This window comes from Scatophagus argus, chromosome 12 (genome assembly GCF_020382885.2).
Source record: "Scatophagus argus isolate fScaArg1 chromosome 12, fScaArg1.pri, whole genome shotgun sequence".
NCBI classification, from domain to species: Eukaryota; Metazoa; Chordata; class Actinopteri; family Scatophagidae; genus Scatophagus; species Scatophagus argus.
This window is the reverse complement of record NC_058504.1, coordinates 19126063-19141008: the sequence shown is the minus strand read 5'-3', so window position 1 is coordinate 19141008 and position 14946 is coordinate 19126063. Positions and strand designations below refer to the sequence as shown.

The window sequence follows — 14946 nt, the reverse complement described above, 5'->3', positions numbered from 1 at the left end:
TTTTTCACTATACAGTCCCACATGGAAAGAAAATATATTAACATATATGATTTTTATCTATGCCACATATATTTTTCAACATATGTGCAAATATTCAAAACTGGCCCCCTACGTATATGTCTTTCAACTATATGTACATATATATCCATATACGCACACATATATTTACATATATGTGTATAGCATATATGTATGTATATTTATATGAGCCTGTTTAGCCCTAGCATACTAACACATGTCATGAACACATGACATCACAAGCGGACGGCTTAAAGACCACACGAGGCACTACAGTGCGTCTCCACGTGCGTCTCGAGTGACCACCTGTGATCGGATCTCACTTCCCCGCTCTGTATGCAAATAAACACTTAAATCACTGGGACAGATGTTTTTTCATATATAATGAAGGAAATAACCTTACGAAGGCCTCCGTAATTAAGAATTTGTCATAGACAACAGCAAGTTTCTAAAGTTTCACCTCACTAAACAACTCACAAAAGTGAGAGATTTTTTTAGGAGAGTCTGGGGACTTGCCACAGACAGGGTGGGGAAATCAAAAAACTGAGAGATGGATTGATGTATCGATGGTTTGGGCCTTTTCATGGGATTTACTAGTAATGAGTAAATATGATGGCATGTTGTCACTGTCACTTATACAGTTTATGTATTTATTAAATTTTCCTACATACATCTGGGCATCTTAGCAGCGGCTGATCATCATCTCTGCAGTAGGCGGCAGCGGCGGGGGGCAGGGAGAGGGCGTGGCTTGTGTTGGGCGAGGTGATCTGGAAGGTGGGCACCTGGGGCGGCAATGGGGGGTAGTGGAATTCCACCGGAGACAGGCGTGCTGGCGTTGTCAGCGCCGACACATATCTGGAAAAAAAGAACAGCGAATTATTGCAGTGACTGAATCACACCTTGAACACATGCATGCAGATTGTGCTGATGTAAGAGTTCACCAACACTTGCACGCATTCAGCCATAACTGCAAAACATGATTATGTTTGGTTAACAAAACAGACCAACTAAAAACTGCGCACAAAGCTGTGCTCATGTTCAGCATTATATTGATCCATCTTTGTTTAACTACAATTTTGCATTTCATATGTATTTCAGTTTGGAAATAAGGGATAGTAGTAGCCGATTACCAGTGCACATCATCTGAATTTTTGAAAAGGTCATGAAATAAACAAGTCAAGTCAAGATTTATTTGTCTCATACATGACTGTACAAGTACAACAACAGAAAAATGGAACGGAGCAAAGGACCACAGGCCAGACTCAAATCCAGGTCACTGCCATCGAGGGATTTCAACTTTCTTTACATGGGGCAAGTGCACTAACCACTCCACCACGCATCACCCACTTTACTCCACACAGAAGGGCCCAGACCCAGACTTGAACATGGAAGCCTCTTGCTGTGAGATGACAGTTGCTAACCACTGCAACATCAGTATAGGAGTCCTTATCAGATACCCTGCCTATGAGCCCAATCCAGCTGTTTTCTAAACCCTTACACAGTGCAAGAGGAGGGGTTTCACCCCAGTGAGGTCACCAGTCAACCCCAGGACTAACACAATAAAGGTAAATCCACAATCTCTTAAAATGCATCCACTCTTCTTTCACTTTTGTCTTCTCCTGCCATCTTAGTCCCTCCCACTGAGAACTTGGGGAGAAGCAAAGAAGCCATGCGAGGAGAGAGGAAAGAAAGAAATGTGTTGTTATTGTTTTCTGCTAACGGCAGCAGCTCATCACAGCTGGATCAGCTGTCAGTCGGCTTTAACAGCTATGCAGACTTTTGATGAAGTTTGTGTGTGCACATATGCACTTTGCTGATGAACACTGATGAAGGCAGACAGTTATCACTGCAGAGCTGCAGTGTTTTCTCTCTGTAGCCTGTTAGCTGTTTAACAAGCACCTTCACATGAATAACAATCTGCTTTCTATATTTGTACTGTGTAGTGTTCAGACACACAGGAACCATGTCTGCCATCAGAATGTCTTTTTATTATTTATTCGCTATTTGCATCTGTATTCATTGATATTCTGACCGTGAAATCAAATAATTACCCAGAACATGATTATAACATATCAAACCCAACAATCAGCTATCAGACTCACATGTGACTGACTAGAATAATAATAAAAAAAAGATAAAAAGTGTTTGGTGCTGGCACACAGAATCTCCTACTTTCTCTGACTGTAGTTGTATACATAATAAAAGTTAATGGGGGGTATAACAGATCACAAAGAAAAATCTTTACTGAAAAAAGTTATTTTTGGTCCTTTCCATTAAATAACTGATATCTAACAAGGCGGTGTGTCAGTTGGTGAAAGACTTCCATGAAAGCTGCTCTTGTCTATCATTGCTTGTGGCTCCTCAGAGATCCCACCTCACTCCTCAGGGCAGAACTAAGAGCTGCAAGATGGTAAACCCAAACAACTTCAAGCGAGGATGGACAAGAGAGGAAATATCAAATAGTATACTTGGGAGGTACACATAGACAACAACCACAGTTACATCTGCAGGCAATTTTGTGTTTCCAGATCACCTGACTAGCAAGTCTGTGGACTGTGGGAGGAAAACGCCATGCAGAAACAATACCATTAGCTGTTGAGCCACCTCACTGCCTGTTAAGTCAGTCCCAAGAATGCGAAAAACATTACTGAACATGTGCTATGCCAGCTGAAAGGAGTGTATTGCCGCTGCACCTCATTGAACTTCACCAAATTGTTAATGCACAGTTTTGTCAAAGCAGAGACACCAAATTTTAACACAAAAATCATTCACGCTTGTTGTTAATTACATTTTATATCATGCTTTTAACCATATATATATATATATATATATATACAGTACCAAGAAACTGTGCTATTTAGTCAAACCAGTTTATTAGTCATTTCCATATGGGACATGCAGGAGACCACTAACAGTAAAAACAGTGAAGTCAGGTTGAGTCGAAGTGGTAATTCCAGAGTCATTTACAACAGTCCAAAAGAAAGTAGCTTTTAATGACTGACCTTCACAGAATAATCCTGAGAAAACTAATCACAAAACCAAAAGACAGTGAAGTTTTCTTTTACTATTAGAAGCCAAAACACAAGCAAAATATCAGTGTGCTCCATTGTGACAAATAATTTACCAACAATTAAATATTTCATTAGTTTCACTAAAACTACACACAATGCACTCATTAAGGTCCTAGCACAGTACAAGTCTGTAAAGTCACAACACATTATACAGTATCTGGGTGATGAGTACTTGAAAATGAATATCAATTAGCTGCCACTTGGTGTCGCCAAAGAGTGAAGAGGCTGGAGTGACAAAATAAAAACAAAGCTAGAGACAGACTTAACTCCTTCCATCACCACCCACCCACACACACACACACACACACAAACACACACACACACACACACACACACACACAGAGTCATGTTCCCATCACTTTTGGGGACATTACATAGACTTACATTAATTTCCTGGAGGCTTAACCACCACCTAACCATAACAATAAACATTACTTGCCTAATCCTAACGCTGACCTTAACCAAACCCTAACATCAAACTAACCTTAAAGCAAGTCTTCACCCTAATATTTATTGATTTACATTGTGGGGACTTGACTTTTGTCCCCATAAATAAGGAAGGTTCTCACGATGTGACTGTAAACAGATCTTTGTAACCACAGGAATACGCACACACACACACACACACACCACTACTTTCCTTACCTGTCACTGTGAGGCGAGTCCCTTAGAGAGTCGTAGGAATCCCCATACTGCATTCCCGGTCCGGACATGTCCCTACAGCCCCAGTGGGCAGCCCTCCTTGCCATGCATGCTGGGCTGCTACACTTACTGGTTCCCACCGAGCTAGACAGCCCACCTGACTGGCAGTCTGAGTTCATGCTCTCTGTTCGTTCCATGCTCCATGTCTGCTCCTCGTGTCTGCAGGAGTGGGTGTTAGCAAAAGAGGTTTAAAAGGTTACAACAGACAGGAGGTTACAGATGAGTAAGGAATGCAGAGTAAAGAGACTATGATGCAAAACTGTTCACGTGTTGTCTGTTAAATCACCATTAAGCAATAATTTTGATTAAACTACACTGAGTTAATTCAATTCACTGGTATCCTAGCAAAGCTACTGCTTGCTAGGACAAGGCAAGAGAAGGTGACGTCAATGAGCCAGCATGTTTTTTCTGGAGTTTTAAACTTGCTAACATGTTAGCCACCAAAACCTGGAGTCTGAAGAGCCAAAGTTCTGTCCTCCAGTGGTGAGAGTTTTCATAGTTCAGCTTTAAAATGTATTATTTCATATGATAAATCTGCTCGTCAAATATTTTGTTAGCTGCGAGACAGCTATTTTTGTTACAAAAGCATTTGAAAAATACATTAAATAAAATTCACAGGAATTTTTATTTCTAGAACCAATGTTTACATTACTCTGAATAACCACAGACTTCATTGGAGTTATTTTCCACTAAATAAATAACCTTTAGCAATAACTGTTAGCAACTGAAACCGATCTCATATAAAGAAAAATAAAACTTCCTGTTTGTGTTTGCCTGTCTATACATGCTCCCGAGTGTGTGCGTGGTTGGTCTACCTGGAAGCATGTGAGGCAGTGGTAGAGTGGTGGGAGCGGGTGGACATTCGACTCCCTGCGTAGTTGCCTGCGCCCTCAGCTCCATGGCTGATCACACACTCTGTTGTTGGGACGCTCTTGGAGATGCACTGCAATACAAACAAACACACACACAAACAAATCATATAGTAAATATAGATAAATTATACAAAAATCAAAAGTGATATCTTGTGATGAGAGGATCTTTCTGACAGATCATCTGTCTCCTCACTACTGTTTTCTGCCCTGTCTTTTGTCTGCTTGGCACCCTGTTTTCCCAATGTTGTTTTATTTACATAAAGATTCGTTTGGAGGCAAACCTGCTCTGAAGGCTAAAATTACCTTCTTGGTGGAGAGGCAAAGCTGAATAAAATCCATCAGTAACCCCAGATAAGTCTCTGTGGGGCTACCTGCCCAGGAGAAGCTGACATCCAGTTCCTGTGGCGTCTTCTCCTTTGTCTATCCCTACTTTAGCATTAATGAATATCTGAGAGTATTCCGAACATTTTGACACCAATATCCTATTTATAGGGCTGTTATATTTAATTAAAAGCACCAATATATCTGGCTTTACTGCAGCAGAGCCTGTGCACTCTGACAGGATTGTGAAGTCGGTTTGGAAGTTAAAGAATGTGACTTCTCTGCGTTCTGATCAGTAGCTGAAATACATATTGTCATATTATTATTGACCACCAGAGGCTAAAACAAAATCGCAGAAAACAAAAATGTCTTTGGTGTAGATTGGCAGCTGCATACATTATCCCTTTCTTGCTTTGACATTTAATCTGGCCAGTTAATTTAGTTGCATTTTTTTAAAACTGTGGTTACTAGTCAGCAGGGTCGTCAGGAGGTGACCTTACTTCCGGTTGGTCAGTTAAATCTGACCTCTGCCTGCCTCTGCCGTGATTTTCTACCATTTGAACTCACGTCAATCATGGGGATCTCCTCAGGACCAGGCCCGGGGTGGTTGGGTCCATTGGCCAGCATGCGACTGGGTTGCTCCACACACTGATTCTGGTTCTGATGAAGGTGACTGTGCATCTTCTTCCTCTGCTTCCTGGAGAGGCAGTGATGAAGGAACAATAAGTGATTTGGTGAAGGCGCTAAACTATAACGGCTCTTTAAAAATCTCTTCCATCTCTCTCCTTAGCCTATATTACTTCTTCTGCTCTGACTTCATTGACCCCATGAGCGTTTTACCTTCATGGAAACATTCTGAAAACCCTTGAGTGCACCTTAGAGAAACCTTTAGGCCACTTAATGGAATTAAAGCTTCTTCTTCTGTTGTATTCACTGTCAAGTAGTCAGGATTGGAAGTCCAGCTAAATTCCCGATTATTAAAAAATGATCCGAGTGGAGCAGTTGGCATTAATTAATAAGTGAAGGCTCTAGAAAAAATTGCTGACTAAAGCAGGAGTGAAAAGTAGTACATAAAAGTACATTTACTCAAGAAGTGCAAGTGAGTAAGAAGTGTACAGCTGTGAGGTATTTGTACTTTACTTTTTAGTTCTTCTGTTTAATGCTACTTTACTTTTAAATGTTGGCCAACGTTTTATCAAAAAGTAAAGTCTAGTTGTGAGTCTCTTGATCGACTGCTATGACCTGCAAGATGAGGATCATGTGAACTAAAACAACGGCTGTGGATTTGACAGTGTTTTAAAATGATAAAACATGTTACTAGGTATTTATTACTGAAATTGTAATGGTTGTCTTTTCATTACAGAGTCTCGCAAATTAAAGAGTCAGAAGGAAAAATTCTGAGTTGATGAACAGAGAAACAAAATCAATTGAATTATACTGAAGGCATTGTAAATTTTGGTTAAGTTCTAGTCCACAGAAGCATGCATTTGTACAAATATTCATTAGAGATATAATGTAATACTTTGGTGGGAGGTCAGCTTGGCTTGATTGGTCCACCCTTTTCAAATCCATGTTTTAATCACAATTTGTCAAAACATCACAGAGGCAATAAGTTGATAAGCCAACAAACTTAAGCCTTGTCTCATTTTTCGCTGTTATTTATAGTCTTACTTTTTCATGAACAGGTCGGTTGTGTGCTTCTTCACACAGTACAAGTAAGCAAGCCAGCAAAGCTACTCTTAACCAGCCTTTTGAGTCGATTTTCTCCACTTGCCTCTGGCCTTGCGGGTTGTACCAGCCTGTTTGCCTCACGCGACTGTTCGTGACAATTTGGCACATTTCAGATTTCTCTTCTAAACTTCCCTGATGTTGTCTAAAGCAGTATAATTCAAAACCAGTATTCATTAACAAAGCATATATTAGAGAAAAGTTGAAAAGAATTAAGATGGATTTGTGTAGCTGAACTTTCTTTTTCTTTCTTCCTCCAGTAATCATCTCATGACCCCTCAAATTTTTCCTGTGACCCTTTGGAGGAGCACAAATTGGAACCACTGGACTATAAACTAAGTGTGTATAAAGTGGTTAAAACTAGCTGCACCTCGAGCAGCTACAACAGTAACTGTTGTGCTGCTGACAATCTCATGTATCAGTAGTATCTAACAATGTCAAATAATGGGGACAGTATTTTTTGTACTTTGTAACTGTAAGCACAATTTGGTAATAAGACTCAAGTACTTTTACTTAAGTAGGATTTTGAATGCTTGACCTGACTGTAAAGTAGCATTTTTAGATTTTGGAAGGAAGAAATGTTCACACTTCTTTCCCCCATTTGCTCTTCAACATTAAATGAAGCACCTGCTAATCACTATTTTTGTCATAAGGTAGGTTAATTAAAAGTTTGGAACAGTCATTTATCTTTCCTTCAAAGACACATACTTGGTTTTGCAGTAGGCCACCACACAAACGATGCCAACCACCAACAACGCCACACAGATGCCTGTGATCGTCAGCATCCGCCTCTGGTAGAGTTCCTCGGCCTCTGTGGATGGAAGCACACGCACATACAAACACACATGTCCACATGCGCGCACACATCCATGCATTGCAGACAGACAGACAGTCACAAAGCAGACAAGAATACGTGCGCGCGCACACACAGACACACACGCGTACAGCATGAGCGCTTCTCGATTGATGGTAACTACACAAACAGGCTTCTCTCTATTATCTGCTGCCGTCCTGTTCCCTGTGCTGTCTGTGAAACTCCTGCTCTCTCACGTCACATGGCTTTCATTTTAACTGCATTACGTTACAGTCACACAGTTCTACTACAACACAGGAGCAATTCTACAAGCTCACCAATGCTGTGATAATAAGCAGAACTGAAAAGCTATGTCCTGACTTCCTGCTGTCCCTAAATAAGTGTATTGACGATGACCATGGAGATGTAATGCTATAGACGGTGCTGGAGGGGATCTGAACACATGCCTGTATGGATGACATCATTAAAAGGTAAAGCAATAAATGAAGCTTTTTTTGATCAAAGTGTTAACACCACAATGGCCTGAGAGTATAAAAGTTTGGTACTTTTTAGTTCTTGTGCTTGAATAGGTAATGTTACACCATCAAGGTGACCCTGTGGTGGTCATGTTGGGGGTCAAGCCTTATTTTTGTTTTGTTTTGTTAGCAGAATTTAACTGGTGACCTCCCATTGCGACTGACATCATTAGTATTGCCAAACTCCTGCCCTTGTCTTTTGTACCTTTAACTTTGTGTTTTACTGTCCTCTCTGGTTGAAAGTTTTATCACTGACTACGTTCAGCATCACTGATGGTGATGCTTCCAACTACACTGGGTGTAGTTGTCCTGACCTATAATTACACAAATAAATAATTTTTAAGTAGATTACGTTTTACTATTAACTGTTTTTACTCTGCCAAGCGTTTGTTGGCGACAGGGTCGAGTTAGTTACTTTAACGTCATGGTGAGACGTTGCCTTTGAGAACATCTGCAGACAGATTTGGATCACACTACATTCAACTCATTAAGTTCTAACAGGTTTGTGGCCTGCTGTGGTGTAACACTGTGTCAGAACGGCAAGTGCGACGACACCATGACAGAGGGAGCCACAAACAGAACAGAAGATGAGTGGAGCAGGGGAGGGGTTAAAAGGTTATGCGGAGAGGAAGGACAAGCAGAAGGAAACACGCAGACGGAGGATAAGGAAGGGAACAGGAGCATGTCCAGGAGAAGGCCTTTGGAGAAACTAGTCCCCCGGTAGCAAAAGACATATCAACAAAAGTTGATATGGGGACAAAGTCTGACTTTGTCCCCATATCAACCAAAACTGGATTATAGAGGCCCTTGACCTGTTAGCTACGGCCTAATTAAAGTCCCTAAAGACCAATCATTGTTTTCAGTGTTAAAGCTTCTGTCTGTGAACGTCCTGTAGCTGTCCACTTAATACAGGGACACTAATAATAATCTTTAGCTGAGGGCTATCTGTCCATGTATCTAGCTGTGGTTCTCATAGAAGAAAGCTGGTTGAAAGCAGGTAAAATATATCAGAAAGCTGGACATATTCATAGTCTTTCTGACACCAGCTTGAAACAGGGACATGTGATTCAAAAACTTTACCTAATTCATCACCTTTCCCCCTCTCCCCGCCCTCAAAAAGCTCTGGACGCACCACTGAAAGGGGAAAGGAAGGTGGGGGGGTTCTAAATAAAGGGCCTCTGTAGGGACTGACAAAGCCTACGAGAGCCTTGGCACAGCATTGTGTGTGTGTCACAGGATACTGATACAGAAAGGTAAAGGGAAATGGGAAGGCGAGCTGGCTGGCACAGTGGAGCCAACACCAATCGTGATTTAGGACAGGTGAGCTCTGGACTCTGACACTGAGTCAATCAAGAGCAGAATACTAAGGACAGACTATGTGGTCAGGCCTTTTGCTCGTTTTTGGCAAAGCTTAGCAAAAAAATACTCGCAGCTTGCATGTTTTTATTCGACAGGCTGCTGAAGCCAATGTGCGCAGTGCCAAAGCTCAGAGGACGAGCCAGATACTCGTATTTATCAATGATGTGAAACTGTCTCTGGTTTTTGGACAAAGACTGTAGCTTTTGCTCTGATATGGAGTCAAGATGAGCACTACTTTAACTTTTTATTAGGCAAGTTTTAATTCACCTCTGCACTTTCACTAAGGGATCCTTCCCAGTCAATTTGTCTCTTTGTCTAATGACTGCTCTTCCAAATCTGTCAGACAGTAAGACGAGTGCATGCAGAGAAGGGAGGTTACATGGCTTAAAAGCAGGTTAGTGGGCAGAAGAAAAAGAGGGACAGGTTGAGGGAGACCCAGTTGTTGGTTTTAGAAAGAAGATGGCACAATAATGTGTGACTGTGAGAGGATCTTGGCAAAACCTTTAAGCACAGCAAAATGAATAATAATGTTCCATACCCATAAATTCAATTCTGAGAAGCTCTGCCAGCGCAGAAAGTTGTCGTGGTAAAAGGAAAGAGACAGATAGGGTCAGGTGTAACGTCCACTTTGGAGAAAATATATTATTTTCACGTCCTGTATACGCTGAACCAGGATGTAAGTTAATCAGTGCTATCAGCCATAGCGATTGACACGTGTACCGTCCAGTAACAGACAGACAACTCAGCCTCAGCTCTGTGACCCCCAGAAATGAAAGGAAAAATCAAAACTGAACCAAACAAAATCAAAAGTGAAGGGAGAAAAATGAACCAAAGGCTGAAGGAAAGAGAAGCCAACAGGCAGGAAAAAGCATGCAGAGACAGACAGACAGATAGAAGACAGCAAGACAAGAAGCCACATCACTTACTGCTATATTTACTAGACCTCATTTCTGGAGTAAACAACATTGGACAGACATACAAAACAAAATTAAGAAAAAAAAGGACAAGACAAAAGGAAAAAAACGCAAGAAAACAAAAGATAAAAAGCAGTGAGTTACTCTCCAACATAAAAACACAGTACATTCGATGAGGCACAGCGAATGGGGGTGGGTGCTGTAACTTGTTTGACTAATGGCAGTTGTGTGCCTTTGTACTGATTACAGCATACCTACTGAGTAGCACTTCATCCCACTACTGCTGAGTACAGCTATTATAACCTTTCATATGGTTTACACAGAAATCATCTCAGCATTCCCAATTTCCATGGCTTTGCATGCATTTCTGGCCATAAAGGGAGATGTCCATACGAAAAGTCAGCAAATCTTCTGTCCACCCTGCTCTTAAATAAAGTGTTTTATGGTTGGCAGGCAGTAACATGGATTTAAAACAGCACACAGTGTTCCTTCAACTGACTAAAAAAGAATCACTATGCAAAATAAAAGCACAACGTCACAGGGACAGACTTGAGCAATGCAGACAAGGCTTGATGGTGGGGTCAAAAGAAGCGGACATGACATATACTGTGCTATCTCATCAAGTAAAAATATTTGACATCATTCAGCAGACAAACAGCAAAGCAAGACAACATGGTGTGGAGCAACAGTGTCTAGCGCCTGAAAACAAAAAGAACAGGGTCATTTTCAGCCCGCTGTTTTATCTCCTTGTGATTGCTGGGCCAGTAACAGGAGCAAAACCCTTACAGTGGAGGGAGGAGCACTTTCTTGCTGTCTGAGAGTAGCAAGGCCAAAGCTCCAGGATTAGCCAACCAAATTGTTATGCACATGTCCTGGACCTCTGGTTATTATCAGATTATACCATTAATGACTACATGTGTTTGAGTGTCACTACCCATGCAATCACAAGAGTGGCAAGACATGCCTCATTTGCATCCCTGTGATTTAAAGGAATAGTTTGACATTCATTAGAAAGCTGCTTTTGTTTTTTGTTGTCGAGAGTTAACTCATACCGCTTCTTGTGCCTGTACATTAAGTCTATAGCCAGGAGGGTGTTGGCTTAGCTTAACATGAAGACTAGTCCCGCCCTGCTGTGCTGTGATTGAATTCGTCAGCCTTTAGGAAGCCAAGTGATGTAGTATAAAGAGCCACAAACTGACACATCTCATGTTTCCTGGTTATGTTTCTGTTGTACATTTCCTGTTGTATTTTAAGAGTTATCTGTCGAACTGATCTTGGTGTTGCACTTCCTGTCTTCGTCCATTTTCCCACCAGAGTCGGTTGTTCGCCCCACCCTAATTAGTTTCAAGTGTTGCATTACCTGGAGTGTATTTACGCCATACTCTGTGTGTCTTTGCAAGTTCGTTATGTACTGTACCTCAGTGTTACTCACTCCCTCGTGCGTTTGACTCTCGGGATTGTTGGACTCTTGCCTGCCTCACTGACTTTACCTCTGCTCAACCCTTTACTGAACCTGTGCTGAAGAATTAAAGACTGTGAGCTTTACTGAAGCCTGTTTCCTGTCACTGTGCTCATCCAGTTATTACACAAATTCCACATAGGGTGTAGGTTGCGGTTGGATAAATGAGGTAGACACACAACCAGCATTCAGGCCTCCCAAAGGTTGACTTGTTAGTTTTAGGCAAAAGGTATTAGCCAATCAAAGCACAGTAGACTGGGATTAGGCAAAACTTTCTTAGGGAAGGAAAATGTGTCACAAAAGTACAACTCATAATTTTCACACTTTCAATCACTTTCACAGAGTTGCAAGGAAGCAAACTAGATATAACATATTAATTAGTAGAGTTTAGAGATGTTACTTTTGGACAGAGCCAGGCTAGCTGTTTCCTTGTGCCTCTCGTATTTAAACTAATCTAGGCTAACCATTTTCAGATTGATGTCAGATATTTAACATGCTTATTTAAGTGACTAAGAGTATTTCACAAAAATGTCAAACTATGCCTTTGATTTAATTACACTGCAATGAGATGCAAAATATGTGACACCATTTTTTCTGTCAGAAGACAACCTTAGAACATTTCAAGCAGCATTTAGAAACATGCCATAATGAGAGAATTTATCAGATGATCCATGGATGCTCACAGTGAAAACAAGTGGTCACATTCACCTCTGTGGGCTGCAGCCTAATTCCTTAGGTAAAGACAGATTGCAACGACATGATTTTAAGACACTCCACTTAAATCAAAATCAATATTGCAAAGAGACCCTCAGATAGATAAAACCATGAGTGATGTTTTCAAATCTCATTACATTGAGACTTGTATTGTAAATCTAAATCTCATTTTCATTCACTTGCCAAATCATTTTGATTTTAGACACACTGTAGCTTCTTGTAATGACAGTCAGCTGTTCAAAACAATGTCAGCAGGACTTTCATTGAAGTTCATCTAAAGCCTTCAAATGCTAGTCGTGCTCTGACTCTGAAAAGTCTTTCTTTTGGTCTGTAAGACGGGAACAGCACAGAGTAAGGATTTACAGCATTGTGTTAATAGTTTCTATCCACATAGTTTAGCCTTGATCTGTTTTTTTTTTTAAAGTTAGAAATCTAAGCAGCACCGATGAACCATCTCCAAAAACGGTGACAAAGTGTGCCAATAAAATCAAATAACTTCAACTTGTTGCTCATTGTGTTAGGTCGTTGTCTCCTCTGTTTCCTTTTGTGTAGTCCACTGTTTGGTTTAAAATCGAAGAAAAAGGTGGTGCCTTGTTGAGAGGTCAATTCTGGGCCTTTTCTTTGAAACTTCCTAAAACCCTGATTACAAAAAAGCTCGGATGCTGTCTGAGTCGTGAATAAAAACAGAATGCAATCATTTCCAAACAAACTGTGTTTACCAATAACCAAATAATAATTTTACTAAATGTTCTCAAGTCTATGGGGTAATATTGGTTATGCAATCATCTTTGGTAGTATAACGTAATTGTATTTAAAGATGGATGCCATGAGAGCTCCCCAAAAGTGAAGCCAAAACATCTGAATCGCCTGATTGGGCTCCAGTATAGGTCATGACCCCTCATCCCCTCCATGTCAACAGAGGGGACCAAAATAAAATAAAAAGTCCCAAAGATGCTTTCTGTCATTTCAGGTGGCTTTTATCATACTGATGTGTGCTCACATGTTCATTTTTCTAATAACTTTACTTTTAATTAGTTATTTGATGTTATACAAAGGGGGTAAAACATCATGATTGACAGCTGAGCGCTGCTTGTGATTGGTTCAGGCAAATATATGGGTGGGAACTTGATCCCACTGCCCCACCGCCCTGATCACTACTGCAAAGGTTGTGGCTCTAAATGATGCCACAAGAACAGGATGTAAGCATATCTGGGATATTTTGACTTCACTTATAGTGGAAGGAAATGGAGATGCAACGTCCATCTTAATATTATGCCAATGTTGCATACACAATCATGAAACGAACACCTGTTTCACATTAACCTGTTTACCTGTGGAATGTTCCAATAAGGTGTTTTCTGAGTAGTAAACAACTTTCCCAGTCTTTTGTTGTTCCTGTCACAACTTAATTGAAACATGTTGCGTGCATCAAAGTCAGAATAAGCAAATATTTACAAAAATCTACGAAGATGACGAGTTAAAACATTACATATACTATCCTTGTACCGTTTTCAGTTAAATATATGTCAAAAAGGATTAGCACATTGATACATTCAGTTTTGTTTTACACAGCATCCCAACTTTATTGGACTCGGGGTTGGAGGTCTGGTATCCAGTATCTTCATTGTTTGTTTCCAGAGGAGCACCACAGAGGAACCAGGGGAGATGAGAAGAGGAAGGGGTGGACACAGAGGCATGCAAAAACCCTCTCTCTCTCTCTCTGTCTCTCTCTCTCTCTCACACACACACACACACACACACCAACTTAGATGAAACAAAACAGCAGGTTTGCACACACACTCGCTCGTACACAAACGGGCATACACAGACAAACACACAGATCACTCCTTCCATCCAACCCCTCCGACGCAGCATGCAGCATCTCAGTGTGAAGGAGACAGACAAGAGCAAATGGACATACTGTAGAAACCGGCCATGACGGAGTTTTGACAGTGGTCCCCCGTATAGTCATTGGGACACCTGATGGAGGGAAAACAAGACACAGAAGGGAGAAAGGGAGGTAGGAGGGTTAAAGATACAGAGGGAAGATAGAGGATAAAACAGGAGGAAAGAAAGGAGGAGGGGAAGAACACAAAGACAGATAAAAAAAGAGGGTGGGGGGGGACATAAGAGAGCAGAGAGAGATGAAGGATTAGAAACAGCACAGTCCACCAACTACAGAGAGAGAGAGATGACCTGCATACCGTGACATCACCGCCATCAATATGGCATCATTGCTACAGTTGAGACATCATCACAGTCATGAGGGTCATGTGATGGTAGTGCAGGAAGTAGAAGGGGTCAAGCGTACAGTTGTTAACCTCCAACCCCTCTCATACACAAACACAGCACGCAAGCGCGCGCACACACACACACATACAAACACAGACTTACAACTGCTTTATGTTAGATTATGGACTCTCATTCATTGCATATATTCTTAATCCTCTGACCAAAAC

General features: G+C 41.1%; 1 protein-coding gene across 1 annotated transcript in view; it reads right to left on the bottom strand.

Annotated features, from left to right (window-relative positions):
- nrg2b (neuregulin 2b) overlaps positions 1-14946 on the bottom strand; it is a 48200-nt gene that overhangs the window by 3106 nt on the left and 30148 nt on the right. The window contains exons 5-10 of the mRNA XM_046405549.1: positions 14409-14467; positions 7421-7523; positions 5552-5681; positions 4607-4734; positions 3735-3950; positions 690-873 (exon numbers count right to left, since the gene is read on the bottom strand). Coding sequence (XP_046261505.1) covers positions 690-873; positions 3735-3950; positions 4607-4734; positions 5552-5681; positions 7421-7523; positions 14409-14467 — 820 coding nt within the window. The remainder of the gene's footprint in view (positions 1-689; positions 874-3734; positions 3951-4606; positions 4735-5551; positions 5682-7420; positions 7524-14408; positions 14468-14946) is intronic.